General features: G+C 37.9%; 1 protein-coding gene across 8 annotated transcripts in view; it reads right to left on the reverse strand.

Annotated features, from left to right (window-relative positions):
* Positions 1-15,497, reverse strand: part of LOC135467994 (Kv channel-interacting protein 4-like) — a 220,930-nt gene that overhangs the window by 83,550 nt on the left and 121,883 nt on the right. Inside the window, exon 1 of one of the 8 annotated variants that reach the window (XM_064745981.1) lies at positions 3,131-3,549. The exons of the other annotated variants lie outside the window; for them this stretch is intronic. Coding sequence (XP_064602051.1) covers positions 3,131-3,248 — 118 coding nt within the window. The 5' untranslated portion in view covers positions 3,249-3,549. Of the gene's footprint in view, positions 1-3,130; positions 3,550-15,497 lie in introns of those variants that run through there. 8 annotated transcript variants of the gene reach the window in all.

The raw sequence follows: 15,497 nt of genomic DNA on the forward strand, positions 1-15,497 counted from the left end.
AGAATAAGGGGCACCATGGTCTGCCAGAATCACTTCATTTTGCCAAAACGCGTGCTTATTTTCTCCCCCAATGATTACAATAGCGACAATTTACTTCAAAATTTGATAATACAAACTGAGCATCCATTTGGATAAAAGCCTCGCAGACTTTTTCTTCTGGTCAATACTGAGATAATGTTCTAGAACAGGAGCCATTTATCAGTTTCATAGTTTACAGTGTGCAGGGTTTTACCATCCTCATCCACGTCAAGCACCTATTGGGCATTGTCAAAAACCTTTTAGTACTTCATGACCAAGAACCACATATCTTATTTACAATTTTTTTTGCTTAATAGTGAGGCAAATTCCTTTTTGGATAATGACAATTTAGGTTACAACAAATATGAAGCCTGTAACATTTTGACAAGCTACTGTATATGCTACTACATACTTAGTCCAAGAAGAGCAGAAGAAATGAAACTCAGAGCTTCACTGAGCCTGATTGCCCCAAAGTATGGTTATTAACTAGATTAAGGCTTTGTATTACGTGTATGTCCAGCCCAGACAACTACCGAGTCCCAGATCAGATTACAGATCAGAAGACTGCAGGTACTGATCTCTATAGCCATGTGGTGACTATTCACTATACGATTTACTTACAACTTACCCTTAATTCTGAGCAAATCAGTACTACAGTTCTACATAGATTACTAATCTATGTAGAAACTGATCTACATACACAACTACTGTTGTAGAAAAACTCTATTATACACACATAAGGAAGATGACTTCATGCTTCATGAATACAATTCTGTTTTACCAGTACATATTCACTGTGAGACATTGTGTAACTCAGAATGTAGCTGTCTGTTTTATTGTGTACTCAACCTCCTGGCAGGTCTGACTGGCGTGTAAGGATACAGATTCTGAGGGGTAAATGCAATATTATTTTGTAGCCATTGTAAAAACACTCAGGATCAAAGCATAACACTTTCTATACCATTTGACATGCATGGGTTAATATTCATTTATTTTTTTGTTTTTTTTGTTCATCACTTACAATAATTTTGTACATACTACGTCAGAGACGTTAGGCCTATAGGTGTCAGAACCTGGTTCATGTCCATAAGAAAGTCGACTGTCAGTTAAGACAAAGGCTGTTGAGTGTATTGAGCTAACCCTACTGGTGAAAATCTGGCCGAGAAAGTGTAACATATTTTAATGTTTCAAAAATTAAATGGCAATCACAAAAACCCATTCCTTCTTCTACTGAGATCGAACATTGCTTTTATTAAATTTACATCCTGAATGTATACACACGTCAAAGACATTAGAATTTAACCTTGAGTTGTAAAGGTTTCACAGTTCAACTTCACTGCCTCTGAATATCAGAAGTGCAATATTTTCCATTTGATTTGTGAAATGGAGTACATACAAATACAAATTGCTTCCCTGGTTGCATTACCTGCTTGACGTTATAGCATGCTTACTATTAAATAAAGGGTCAGGAAAATTTAGCTGGAAATTTTTCGCAGCTTAAACAAATGTACAGGTCTGATGAATACAAATGTATGTGAATTTCATAAAGATAACACATACTACTTACACAATTTACACACGCAATATAAACATCTATGACATAGCATGATTTATATAAGACATTAAAATAAGTAAATGAAATAGGGAATACAAACCTTTATTTTCATATATCTCTGAATAGTAGTATTTCTGCTGGCATACATGTGCAAATAATCAAATATCAGTACATGTATGCATGCGAACTGAGCTTATATAGCTGAATATAATCCAAATAAAATTTAATAGCTAGCATACCACAAATGTGAAAAGCAGCAGTAAGGTACTCAGACCACTTGTCTGCAGCATGTGTCACGTTTCCGCGAAAACAATCCCTTATAGCAACAGTAGTTTCGTACAATCATTAATCCAATGAACTGTGAGTGGGCTAATGAAGCCATGTGTGTGATAGCATTAGAAACAGACTATCAGAGACAAATCTCCTTAAAGCTGCATAGGAAGGGCACTTGGGCTGATTACAAACAAAGCTGCTATGGTGGAGCACAATTGTACCTAGTAATTTTAGCACACACAGCATCTCTTCTGTTTTAGGTTAAAGGTCAAAAGGGATTTTTGTGGAAGCTTTCAATGGATACAATCCATTTTGTCAATCCCACAATTAAGCCAGCAGGGTGTTACACTGAACCCGAGCATGGCTCAGCCTCCCAAGTGAACCAGTCCTATGGGAAAATGCCAGTCACTAGATGCCTTTTTCTCTTGTAAAAGCTTATTCACAAGACAAGGCATCTTCAAATTTATCCCAAGCTCAAATTTTTTTAATATAAAGTTGGCAAATGAGATCCGCCAACAGAGAACAGTGGCCGCGGATTACTTTTCCCCACCAGTAAGGATATTTCCAATTTTAGACCACCTATATTTCTTCACCCTTCAAAATATTCAAGCTCCAAGCAGACTTGCTAGAGGACATAGGCTAAGGAGAGCAGGCAACAGGCCAGGCAATACCCATAATCCGCTGAAACCATGCACGGATAGATGAGAAAATAATGACGGCGTTACGATTGAATGATGAACATTCATCAAGTAAACCTAGCCCAGAACTCTTCTCTAAATGATGTGTGCAATTTTTTTATGTTAGGTATTAGAATTCAGTGCAGCTCGACTCCTTAAGTATAAATCCAGATGACCAGAAAACAACTTCTGTGTGACCACAAAGTGAGGTTCTATACCATAACAAATACACTCGCAGAGATGATTCAGAGGGAAAAAATAAATTAACTTGGGTGGTGAGATGAGAATGATGAAATTCCCTGCGTCAAGTTTCCTTGGATACGGACTAGAATCATAAAGTACAAACGCAGCTAGGTGATGTGCATATGGACAAAACAACTTAAAACTATATGCCATATATTAAACAGTCACCATAGCAACAGTCTGTATCAGGCATCATAAATATTTGCATATATTTCCATATTCCTTTGTGGTACTCCTGCAATATATTTGAGGACAGGCGCTTACGCTATCTGTTGGGTACTTACGTCCTTGCATCTCACAACAATTAGCAGAGCATAAAATAAGCATGATTCAGAGAAGAAGTCTAATGACAGGTGTTACTTACTTTGATCTTTTCCAAATATACGCTTGCTTAGAGGGGGCAAGAGCTTGTAGAGTTTGAAGCGAAACATGAAGACTGATCCCACTGTCTTCAACCAACTGTTGGATTGTTTCTGTCGCATAGGGTCGACATCTGTGGTATTTGATGGCTCTGGCAGAAACCCTGAATGTCCAGTGGTGCGATGATGACACCAGGTTACAGGCAAAAGCCAAGTTAGGTCACCCTCCAGAAAAAATGCCCAGCGTAATAATAAAGCTGGCCCTTAACTGCGTTAGATTACATTTCTTTGGGCAATAACAATCTGGCAACCTGCTGCTTTCCTTGTTTGACACTTTGCCATTCCCTCATAATGACTCCAATGCACACGCAAGAGCCGGCAACAATTTTATAGGAATATGCAGTTGCCTATGTATATGTCTACAGCTCACAGTCAGACAATTAGGAGAGTCCATTTCTGCCGAGAAGAGAGGGGGGATTGATCTGACAACACTGGAAACTGGCAGAACAACACTGCCTTCAGTCTGCTGGAATATCGGAGACAAGTTATTGACCAATTTTACACCTAACCTGCCCCCCCAATGCTTTGGTACTTCAAGCCGTGTCTCTACTCGCTGAAGACGCTTCTCTACGGAGGAGACCATAACCCAGAAGCCTGCGCGGTGACTTGACCTTCCAGCTAGCTCTTAATAACCAATATTTGTCCCCCAAATGAGAGATACCAAGTGTTTTTACACTTGTATAAACAATAGATACTATCAATGAACATTTAAATACCTCAAAATAACGGGACCACCAGGAAATTGCTGTATGAACTACATTCTGAAATTTAATACATATAGCAACCAGAAGCTATTTATTCTTAAAAAAGGAACATTGTGTGATGATTTGAATAAATTCTTAATGTCTGACCACACATATTTCTTAAACAGGGGAGGGAGTGGGGGTTGGGTGCCTTAAATAGCTGGTATTGTTTGACAAATTCTAGCCTGATAATCTACCAGATGTCTGATGGTCCAAAGCTCAGGCTGGTTGGGTTGACATTTAGGATTGACCGCACCGTGGGCAGTCCCATGCCACGGAGAGTCCAAGCCTTATCAAATTGATCGCCAGACAGGTGTAACCAGGTGTAATTAACACCTCTTCCTGTAATGAATCGACCATAACTTCAAGCAATAAATTACTGCCCCCAAGATTTAACAGCTAACAGGCAGCCTTGAAACAATTCCTTGTGACACAAGGCCAAACAATCCTTTAATGAACAAAGGAATATTACCAAGGCAGAAAAGCTAACACCACCATGTCTACACTGGATTTACAATGTGAATGCCACACATAATTTGTATAAACTGCCCATTTCACAAGATTTGTAAAACCTGGTACTGACTCATGCACAGGCATGAAATATTTATTTTCAGCAACTCCAAGCCTTTAACCATAGGAAATAATTATTACCTGGCATTATGATTTGTTATTTAACATTCATAATTTGTGTCACCACCATATGGTGGGAATATTGCAAGGTGTTAAGTTATAATTATTGATTCATCACTTGTAATTCGCTTATTTGCTAAGCTAGCCTTGAAATTGCAAAGCTGAAGGTTATTTATGTAAGAGATAAATTCTCTAATTATGAAAATTACTGACACAAAGCAGACTGTTGCAATTGAGAGAGCATGTATATGTAATCTCAAAAGTCCAATGCCTGGAAGTATGCAACTTTCCTATAACTAGTCTCCATGACACCTTACACTTTTCTTCAATCTCTAACACATTATGTGAAACAGCTAATGCATGATGAGTTCCAAACACGCTTGTGTTGAAATAGACTTAAAGAAAATTATGGCAAAGGAAAGTTTTGTAAAACGACAACAATGTCTTTGATAGTAATTGTTCTAGAGTTGTTTGGAAGTATAAAACTAGACAACAGGTTCTTAAATGCATACCAACAATTATCAGCGAAAGTTTTTAAATACAGAGTTTCGGTTTCAAGGTGTGGCCAGTTCTTGCAGCAACCGTTACAATTAGATTTCCCATGATTCAGTTCACAATTTCCACCCAAGAGGTTGGCATATTTCCCCACCAGATGGCGCGAGCGTCTACAGATGATGTAACATGTGTACTGTGCTGTAGCTATAGGGAACTTCTAGGTAATGGACTTCTGATAACAACATACTTCTTTTCATTCAAGTTATATGTAACCACACGTATAAAATAATCCAAAATAAGATAAGAGACTAAGGCCGACAAGCAGATATACATGTAACAAACATTTTAATAGATATACTTTCTTTTTTAATTCTAAGCAGAAAATTGCAATAGATATGAACATTCCATCACATTTTATGAGAAGGTACATCTACAGCATTTTTTGTTGCAAACACCCCATGAAGATAAATGCACATATGTAAGTATAATTGATTTCGCAGGTCTTGTTTAATGATTACATAGGCAAAATGAGGCAAATTACTATAAGTACATGTGTGACAAATTGCCCTGTCACCATATGTCTTCAAGATTTGCCAGCTCAGACTTGATTGGATGTCATTTGGGGTTGTCATAACAACAGGTGCCGTCATGGCGACCTCCAACTGTCTTGGATCAAAGGGGCTATTCCTTATTAGCCGTATCTTCCTCATGCTCAATATTTAATTAGTGATAGCCGGCTCTCTCTGACTACTTCTGAGCAGCTTATTGTGAGATAAAATAAGAGGAAGAACCTTCCTCTTCCGGGGGACTGGCAAGTCCTGTTCAGATGACAGTGAACATAGCATTAACTAACACAAAATGACTTTTTACCTTCAGTTTAGTTAGTTCAACATCAATGAATCAGAGAGGTACAGTTTATAAAGTAAAACACCTAGCAATATAATGAGAAACATGGTCGAGGCACACTGGCACAATGAGACAATTTCTTGTCTTGTTATGACAACCCCAAGGCTGCCTGTTAGCTGTTAAAAAAAGAAACCAACCAAAGATGCCATTTCCATGGCACGCTGGCACAATGATGTACTACACTGAAAGAAACCAACCAAAGATGCCATTTCCATGGCACGCTGGCACAATGATGTACTACACTGAAAGAAACCAACCAAAGATGCCATTTCCATGGCACGCTGGCACAATGATGTACTACACTGAAAGAAACCAACCAATGATGCCATTTCCATGTGTTAAGGTGTGCATTACAACATCATCCCACAGAGCAATGCCACACATGACTAATGGCAATTAAGCTGAGAGAAGTCATATGTACACTATGACAAAAATTATATTTATATGTGAAGTTCGTAGTGCCTCACTAATACTAATTACCAAGTTTGACAATTATTTTTCACCAAAAATACATGATGAAACTAAGTGCTGTTTCCCTTGCCATCAGCAGTGTCTTGATCCTATATCATGTATGTCTATTTTATTAGATCTGGTCATTACTACTTTACCATGTCAATACACAGCACATTCCACAATAGCCTGTGTAAATAAGTTTGAAAATGGGCTGATAAACATGGCAATGGTTTTTGGCAATGGTGTAACCAGCATGATGTCACTGCCAGTTGCACAGATCTAGTTCTTAGACATGTAGATCTACTGGCTGTTGCACTGTGGAGCGGGGCAACCCTCAGTCTGGTCAGTGCTATGTATGGCTCTTGCATGATCTGAGAAACAGTCCCTGCAGTTTGTTGGATCTGTTGGTTGCTGGCCTTAACCCTAAATCTGGCCAATGCTATGATTACTGCACCATAATGAACTGCATGTTCCCCAGTTTACTGGTCCTACTGATTGTGGCAATTTACATAGTGCAGGGCTCAACTTTGATTTCTCAGGTAGCCAATGTACAGCTTACAGCCATACACCTCATCATGTTTGTATGATGTCCTGATTTTTCGAGCCTTCAGGAAAACACCTACATGTAATTCCACAAATGAAAGCTGAGGAAGATAAAGATCCCTAGTTTTTATGGTAGACGCTGATTGAACTACACACTCCTGATATCACAAAGATACTGATACAGCAGTACAAGTTTCCATTCTGACTGCTTCGGTACACAGGGATAGATCTATCCTATGAGAACTGCTGGTAAGTGGTAATGAACTTGCGCACCAGAACACTGAGACATTCAATAACACACTCTATCTATATGCATAAGAACTAGGGGAGTTCACAGGAGATTTAATAAGAGAGTCTATCTCTGTAATCTTCCACAGAGACTTAACAAGCGTTAACTATATTCAGCAAGGATCAGATGTCTTCAGCGTTTCACAGAACAATGTCCGAAAAGATGAAATCACTATTTTGTTACGCTGACCTGGAGAGGCAATACTGGTTGACGGAGACGGCTATTCTGAAGTCCCGCATAAGCCTGTATTAAAACCTTCCCTGTGTTATACTAGATCTGATCAGAGACTCAGTACACGGAGGCCACTGACAAGACTGATAAATAAGATCAGAATGTATATAGCTCAGCACACTGGCTCCAGAGAACATTAGAGATCGGAGAAAAACCAGCACCGTCTAACAGAATCATGTCTTTATGGAGCATAAAGGAAATCTATGGTAATCTCTATCTACTAAAAGCCAAGATGGCTCCCATAATGTGTTGCTTCTCTTTGAACTATCACCAGTGAGAAGGGTATTAATGGAACACCCAGGTGTTGCCAGAATAATTTGTGAAACAGATAAACAAGGTCATGACAAGTTAACACAAACACACCTGCAAAATTCAAAAAAGGGTTTCAATGCTTGAAAACAATACATTAAAAACTGTATTGTCTCTTAATACTTACAAACCCTTCCAATAGATATTACTGACAACCTCTGACAGTTTATATACGGCAGTAGCAAGACACATATGCAAGCAGCATAAATATTCAATATCACGTAAACACACCTAATTTCCATTTATACATACTGATTTACTCTCCTTACATAGCAATATGGATTAAGATTTTACCACACAAACTATGCTTAAGCTCTTGTGCAAGCTTTGAACATTTGTCAGAGGCAACCAAGGACCAAGGATACAATCATCAACACAGCAATAAAGATGGAAGATAGATTTACAGAAAATGTCAAAAGGCTACATAGCTTTATATTCATCAGTATCTTTTAATATATCTGTCACTAGTGTTCTTGCTCTTCCCTGGCTTACCCTAGAGCCTACAGACCTTAACCAGTGTGGCCTTGGGGCTGTGATGAGGATTCACACAGATGCTATCCTCATTGTTCTATACCCACCTTGATTAGGCTTTTATCCTCAGACCATGTGCACAGTAGGAGGATTCAAGATACTGCTGAACCAGAGTTCAAGGAATTAACTTGGTGCCTAGCAACACAAAATAACCCACAGAGGGTAGCTGCCAAAATATCAATGTCTATTAACTCCTATCATAAATAATAAATTCTGTTAGTAAATCACAGAGAATCTGGCACTTTTTGTGGGAAAGCAGTAACTGTAGAAAGTTATGTTCACGTGCATGTATGAGCAAAATTTAAAGCTTTTAAAGTCTGGATTTACATAGTTTTGATTATGATTTGCCCACTTCAAAACCACAGAAACAAAAAGCAATGGTGACATATCTATAAGGAAAACCCAGAACATATCCTCATGCAGAGCTAAACTAACATCAATAATCTCAACAGCCTGTCCATTAATGTTTAACAAAGCATCAACAAAGTGTGTGTTGATGGAGCACCTATCACAGACAAACTGACTGTTTGCGTTCACCAGTTGTGTCTTGTCATCAAACAGCCAGAAAGGTCAGAACTCCAAGGCATAGAGAGAATATGATAAGCACAAGAAATTACTCATAGAAAGACTGTAGCTCCATGTGTGATTCATTGGAACTATCAGACAGGGGCCGACCACCAATTATCAGTTTCTGAGAACAACTGTCAGACAGTAATTAAGAAATGAAAATGGAATGAATGTTCAATTAGAACTGCTCTGTAAACATTTCACCTTTGATAAAAACATTTCAAAAGATGTCCCAAAAATGGCTGTACAACAATATATAAGAGAATGATCAAGCAATAAGCCTTAAAGATTTTTCCACTAAAGCAATACATGTTAAATGTTATCTCACTGTTCACAAAAAATTCTCCAAAATTGAGCTATGGTACATAAACCAGCTCACATGTATATGGGCTGCACAACCAATTAGCAAGGATAATCCCCCAGAAAATGCTGATATGTGCAGAGACTTCAGTTAGCTTTAAATTCTTCCAGGTGTCTTGAACAATATCAACTTTGTTTACAATCTAAGCATTTGGCAGCCAGAGTAGTGAAGTCATTGTCAGATGAAACAGTTAAATTCTTAAAGTCAAAATTAATGAAGTATATAACACTCAGGGTCAGTATAATCTTGTAAGGTATCTTACACATTTCATTTTCTTTTTATGCACATTCAATGTTTATTTTTAGATCTTGACTAGTTAAACCCTAGCTGGCTGATAATGAAAGATCTAAGCAGGAATGTACATCTAATGATCACATTGTATTAACTATAGGGTTCCTTTTCTTTGCTACTTACTGCATCATGGCAGAGCGGCTTTGACAAAGTGATCACACACTGTATCTCTGTTAAACATATTCGACTTAACCACTGACTCGTTAACTTACATGTATGTGCATTATATAGGGTGAAATGAAACAGCCAGAGCACTGAGGCATGGCAGACAGCCAGTGACATGTTATATAGCTGAAAATATATTCTCCTATGTGATGCAAATAACTGAGTGAGTTTTGTGCAAGTGTTGTCCCAGAAATCTGTGGTGCGTAAACCACATCCAGTTGGAACTACCCCGTTCCTGTTCTGGACCACTGTTGCATGTGTGATCTTATGAGCAGTAATTGAAAACTTACATTCTAGGCGAGTGTTGTATATACTCACACATAATGTGGTAACGGAAAACTTACTGCCTCTAAAAACAAATTACAGCTGGCAAGCAATCCATGTTGATAAACCATTGAAGAATTAAGTTCTACATTACCAATTTGTATAAACTGGGTTAACGAGTGATAGATAATCAATGACAGACATATCTTACTAATTGCTTGTCTCGTACACTTTGGTTCTGAAGGATGCTATATACAACTTAAGTGGTCAGTTAACAGTCATTCAGAGATATAACCTAATGAATGTGCACATTTCAACCAGCAAAGTAGATTAACATGATACTGGTTATTTTCTTAATCCAGATAAGCACGCTTGTAATAAAAGCACACCAGGTCCATTATCCTGGATGTTTAACACTGTTACTTTTTAATTTCTTACATACCCAACAGAATGGACAAGACATGTTTTAATATTACAAGCATTCTCAATAGTATATAAAATTCACTGACAATAAAAGCCTTAATTTATTTAAAATTCAAACATTCTAGATGTTAAGTGCTCACAATGTTTCTGGCATTTTGAAGAGAAAAACTGACAAATTTAACTTGACCAAATCACTGACATTATCTTAAATGAAAGAAAGTTTTTGATCCAGAGTTTGATCCAGATATTTAAGGTTAAGCCTCCTTATAAAAAATAACTGACAACCTTTAAAAAATTCTTAACTTTAAGTGCTCATGGTTTGATGCTTTTACAATTTGATCTGACAAGGAAACAAAATGAACTCTCAAATTTATTTGACAAAATGGTTGCAGTTATGTTAAATGGAGACTAGCCTTACTACTCCACAGCTTCACACCAGTCCTTGTTCTCAACAGCCCATAACTCAGCTGTCTCCGCCTCTCCCAGAACTCATGTTTTTACGCTGATGGAAGTTATCTTCTCCTCCTTTCAGATTGATAAATTTCTAACCATTCTAATTCGATCTACGTCAGCTGCAACCCTCTTTATAAGTTCACAGCTTACAGAAGAAAAATGGATCTGAGAATGGCCTACAGTTGAGTTGGCTCATTCTTCATGATTTCTATTCTTGCCACCAGATATTGTCTGGCTGAACAAAGCGCCCTGAGGAGTGCACGCTCATCTACGCTGACTGGATACCACAGATCCCAATGGACCAGGAAACTTAAACTTCAGGGTGAATCATGCCCAAGGAAACATCTGGAACCATGCAACACCAGACGTAAAGAAACTCTTCACACTTCAAACTTTTATCTCTACACTCAATTTGGTAACGTGATTTATTTGCATCAGGGATAATAGCAGTTTTACAAGACGAGCTAAGTACGTGTACATAACAGGTACACATATGGAAAAGTAACAGTTAATAAACAATTAAATTCACTCATTTCAGGTAGTAAATCAGTGAAGCTTCTTAGTAAATCAGAAACGTCATCCTCAATACCAGAACCTTCAAGACTTAATGTTATACAGACAAAACACATTTGCGACATCACTGTTTCCAGCCTCCCTTGATATACACATCATTTGTATCACCAGCATCTTCCAGAAAATGACAAATGTGAAACACTTTAATACAATGTATTTGTCAGTCAAACTTGGATTAAAATAGGAGGAACTCCATTACACATATCATCAGCTCTTTTCATTTTTTTGAACTAAGGCAGGAAATATCCACTTAACTGTCTTGTCTTTGCTAAGAAAGAATTTTTGAAATTGTAAGTAATATTCATCAATCACCAATACATTTAAGAGTGTTATCCTGGAAAGCCCACATCCGAACAATATGTCCTTATTAGCAAATCCTATAGTTTTCATTCATTTTTTTTTTCTAACCAACAGCTTTGCTTTGTTTGTCCCAAGGCAACATTGATAGTGCACTTCTCATTTTAATCCTTGACACATTTCAACTCATTTACACCCTCCTTTGGTGTTAATTAAAATTGACAAACATGAAACACCAATAAAATTCTCTACCAATCAAAGTTTGGTGCCTAATTTGTGTGCATACATGGGGTTGTTCATGGTAGAAGGAGTGAGTTTGCATTAGAGTCGCTGGAGTAATGATCCAGCCTTCACGGTCAGGAACTGTCAATACACTAACACGTCCATCTGATGCTCAAAGCATGCTGGGTACAATCCTCCAGCCAGACTAGAGTGGTCCTCTGTGAACACGGGCTGTCTTAGGTAAACATCACACACTAACGTCGTCCATTGTCAACCATTCCAGTTACCAATAGTAGCAGATTTCCTCCATGTCCTCCCATCGTTTACACATGGCACTGTTGTTTGGACGTGCCAAGATGATGTATTCACGGCTTTGTGCGGATTACATCAACAATGCATCCCCATGGAAACCCACTAAAATTAGACAGATATTTCCAGCCATATTTTCAGATATTAGTCTTGCCACTGAAAACTTACGATATTCACAGTGGTAAATCCAGTTGTATGCAAACTAATTTTTCCACAGGGTGCACAGTGTTCAGCAAACAGTCCTATGAGAGCTGGAAACCTTTGAATATTAATGATGTCCATATATACCCTAACCATACACCAAATACATTGTATACCACATCTCCATTGTGCTAAATATAAATAGATAATGAAAGGCTTATGTCGTGGTCTTGTTTTTGTCAGATAAAACAGGCTATAGCCCAAGCAGGTCATTACCCCTGAAGATATGCCCTGAAGTTACAATGTGACATACACAGCAGCTTCTAAAGGAGTCCAGAAAACATTAATTTAGAACCAAGTCGACTATAAATGAGGGGTATGTTGTGAATGCGATTCCCAAATTAGCTTACTGCAGTCAAGACATTTAATTAAGGGCCTAAAAAAAAACAGCTACATGCCTTCGACTTTTGTTGGCAGTTATGGTAAATGTCTCAAAATTTCACAAGAAGAAGAGCATTTTTAGAGGCAAATAAATTTTGATGCTAGATTTACACTTTTCCAAAAGGATATCATCCTAGCTTCCAATCAAACCTTAAAAAACCCTTCTAGGAGCAATAGAACTCTAATGATCTTTGGCTATATAACAATTTAAACCAATACGAAATTTGGGTTCATTTACATTATGCGATCCCATTTTACTAAGTTTTAAGTCTAACTCTTTTTCCATTACACACTATATTAAGTTGTCACAAAAAATCATCTTTCAAGATGAAAATCTTGATGATTTTTTGCAACTATGATTTGTACTTTTTGATCTTATTGTCCCACAAGAAATATTTATTTATTGCTAACAGTAATTAGCTGAAGTTATGGATCAATACATTGCATCATACATTTTTAACAGTTATATAGTATTAAACTGATTGAAGTTGTTGATTCTGGCCTACAATGAATCAGTGTTTCCTTACCTAAAACAGCCTGATATACATATAATTGCTTTCAAAGTATAGTACTACAAGCAGCAGAATTTATACAACGGATATCTGTTCACTACACGTATGATCCAGATGGCCGCCCTATCAACAACTATAGAAGTAATCCTACATTAAATGTACAGGCACAAGTAAATGTACAAACAAATTACTGGGCCAGGGATATGTGTGGATCAGAATGTCATACATGTACATGTCAGCGCATGTAAAGCCAAGATAAAAACACGTAACTACCATGTAAATATCAGCCATACATAAGGCCAGAATTTACATGCAACATTCTGGCAAATAACTGCCTCTGAAATGTGATGTGATAAATCATACCAGACAGCCAGAAATGTTGCAAACTACCACAATCTTCCAGTTGACATGCTAACAATACTCATTTAGGTGGCCATCTTTGATTTCTCACTAATAACACACAGCTGCCTTGCAGATTGAGATGGTATTTTGTGTGGAAGTCATGTGCTGACAGTCAATCCATGTGGCCAGTCCATTATGACTTTTTCCACACCAGAAATGTTACCAGAGCTGGAAACCGTGCATTCTCTGCTTTCGAAGATAGCCACAAATTCTGTCATGTTTAACTGGCCTCCATAGTATCTGAAATGGATTGTTCTCTTGGATTAATTTGAAGGTAACGATATATGTATTCCCACAGAATATCCTAGCTTTTTTTCCAATGTTATGTCACATTCATTAACCAACAATTTGAATTCACACTTGTGCCAGATTAACTTGGTACCAATTAAAAACCATACTTATTAATTAAGTTATGAAGATACGTCATCAAATTTGTTTATTATTTGACTGTTGCCTCATATTGGTAATATTGTGAGGCTCAGTTCAGATGCTGCCATGAATGCCTCCAATCACTCCCTGTCGCCAGGACCTCACAGCAACCAGAGCAAGAAATTTAAATACTCTATGTGCTTTATGCCTGTACAATAATATGGTGAAGTCCAATATATGTCATCCAAATTTCATTGCAATTACATTCAAATCAGAGAACAACATGTGGGTATTAATAGGGTTCGTAACCTGTTTTGTTAGATATTTTTTATCTACAGATCTACATGTACGAGTGTGTCTCTTCAACTATATACTGGACACATCAAACGGATGATGATGGAGAAAACTCAACAACGACACTCTCCTGACATCATCTGAAGTCTGTCATACAGGCCTGGCCATTCATCAGCTATACGTTTTCAAGGTGAAATTTTTTTTTTTATTTCTCGAGTGAAGTGACAGTTCTGTCTCCGGTAACCAGGGACAGCCATGAGTGTTCTGAGACGCACTAAGTAAGAGGCCCTACACAGACCACATCTCTCCCCCTTAAGAAACATTCCCACCCGGCTGCCAAGTTGGTACCCCCAACATTATCACTGCTGTCAGATTAACAATGGTCGCAATATCCTGCCCTGTTCACTTTCAAAGGAGAACTAAATGAGGAGAGCAGTGATCAGTATTCGGTGCGTATACCAAAAGGATCAATCATTCGCTGAGAGCAGGGAACCGATCGAAACGGCCCCCACCTCAAGCTGCCACAGACTCACTGTCAGCTCTGCAGTTCCAGTAAAAACAAGACTCATTTTTCTTCACCCAGACATCCAAAGACGGAGCTAATCTGGTGCTAGCAATGGCAGCATTGTGAACTGTCTGAGAAAATCAGGGTGAACCAAGCCTAGAGGGCGAAGGGAAACAACAGCCTTGATAAAGTCATCAGAAGGCAGAATAACGAAGACAAGATTCCTGCCAACCTTCCAGCAGCCAGCAATATTTCCACAAGAATATCAGCCTAAAACAGACATTGGTTTCAGCCAAAGTTGGCACTTTATACATGTTCATCTTATCTCTGACATCCAGGTGGATCTACATTTGTACGCCACTGAAAAATAATGCATGAAACACTGCCATGAATTTACATTTTATGTCCATTATACATATACTTGTACATGCATAAAAAAAACCAAACATGATCTCAATTTCTACCTTGTCACTGTATTCCAGGTGCAGTTTTAAACTCTCACTATCTTTCAGGAAACGTTTTCAGCTTACATATACATATGTATTTTTACAACTATATCATTAACATACTCTTGGTAGTAACAACAAAAGAAA

Source organism: Liolophura sinensis, chromosome 6 (assembly GCF_032854445.1).
Source record: "Liolophura sinensis isolate JHLJ2023 chromosome 6, CUHK_Ljap_v2, whole genome shotgun sequence".
Taxonomy (NCBI): domain Eukaryota; kingdom Metazoa; phylum Mollusca; class Polyplacophora; order Chitonida; family Chitonidae; genus Liolophura; species Liolophura sinensis.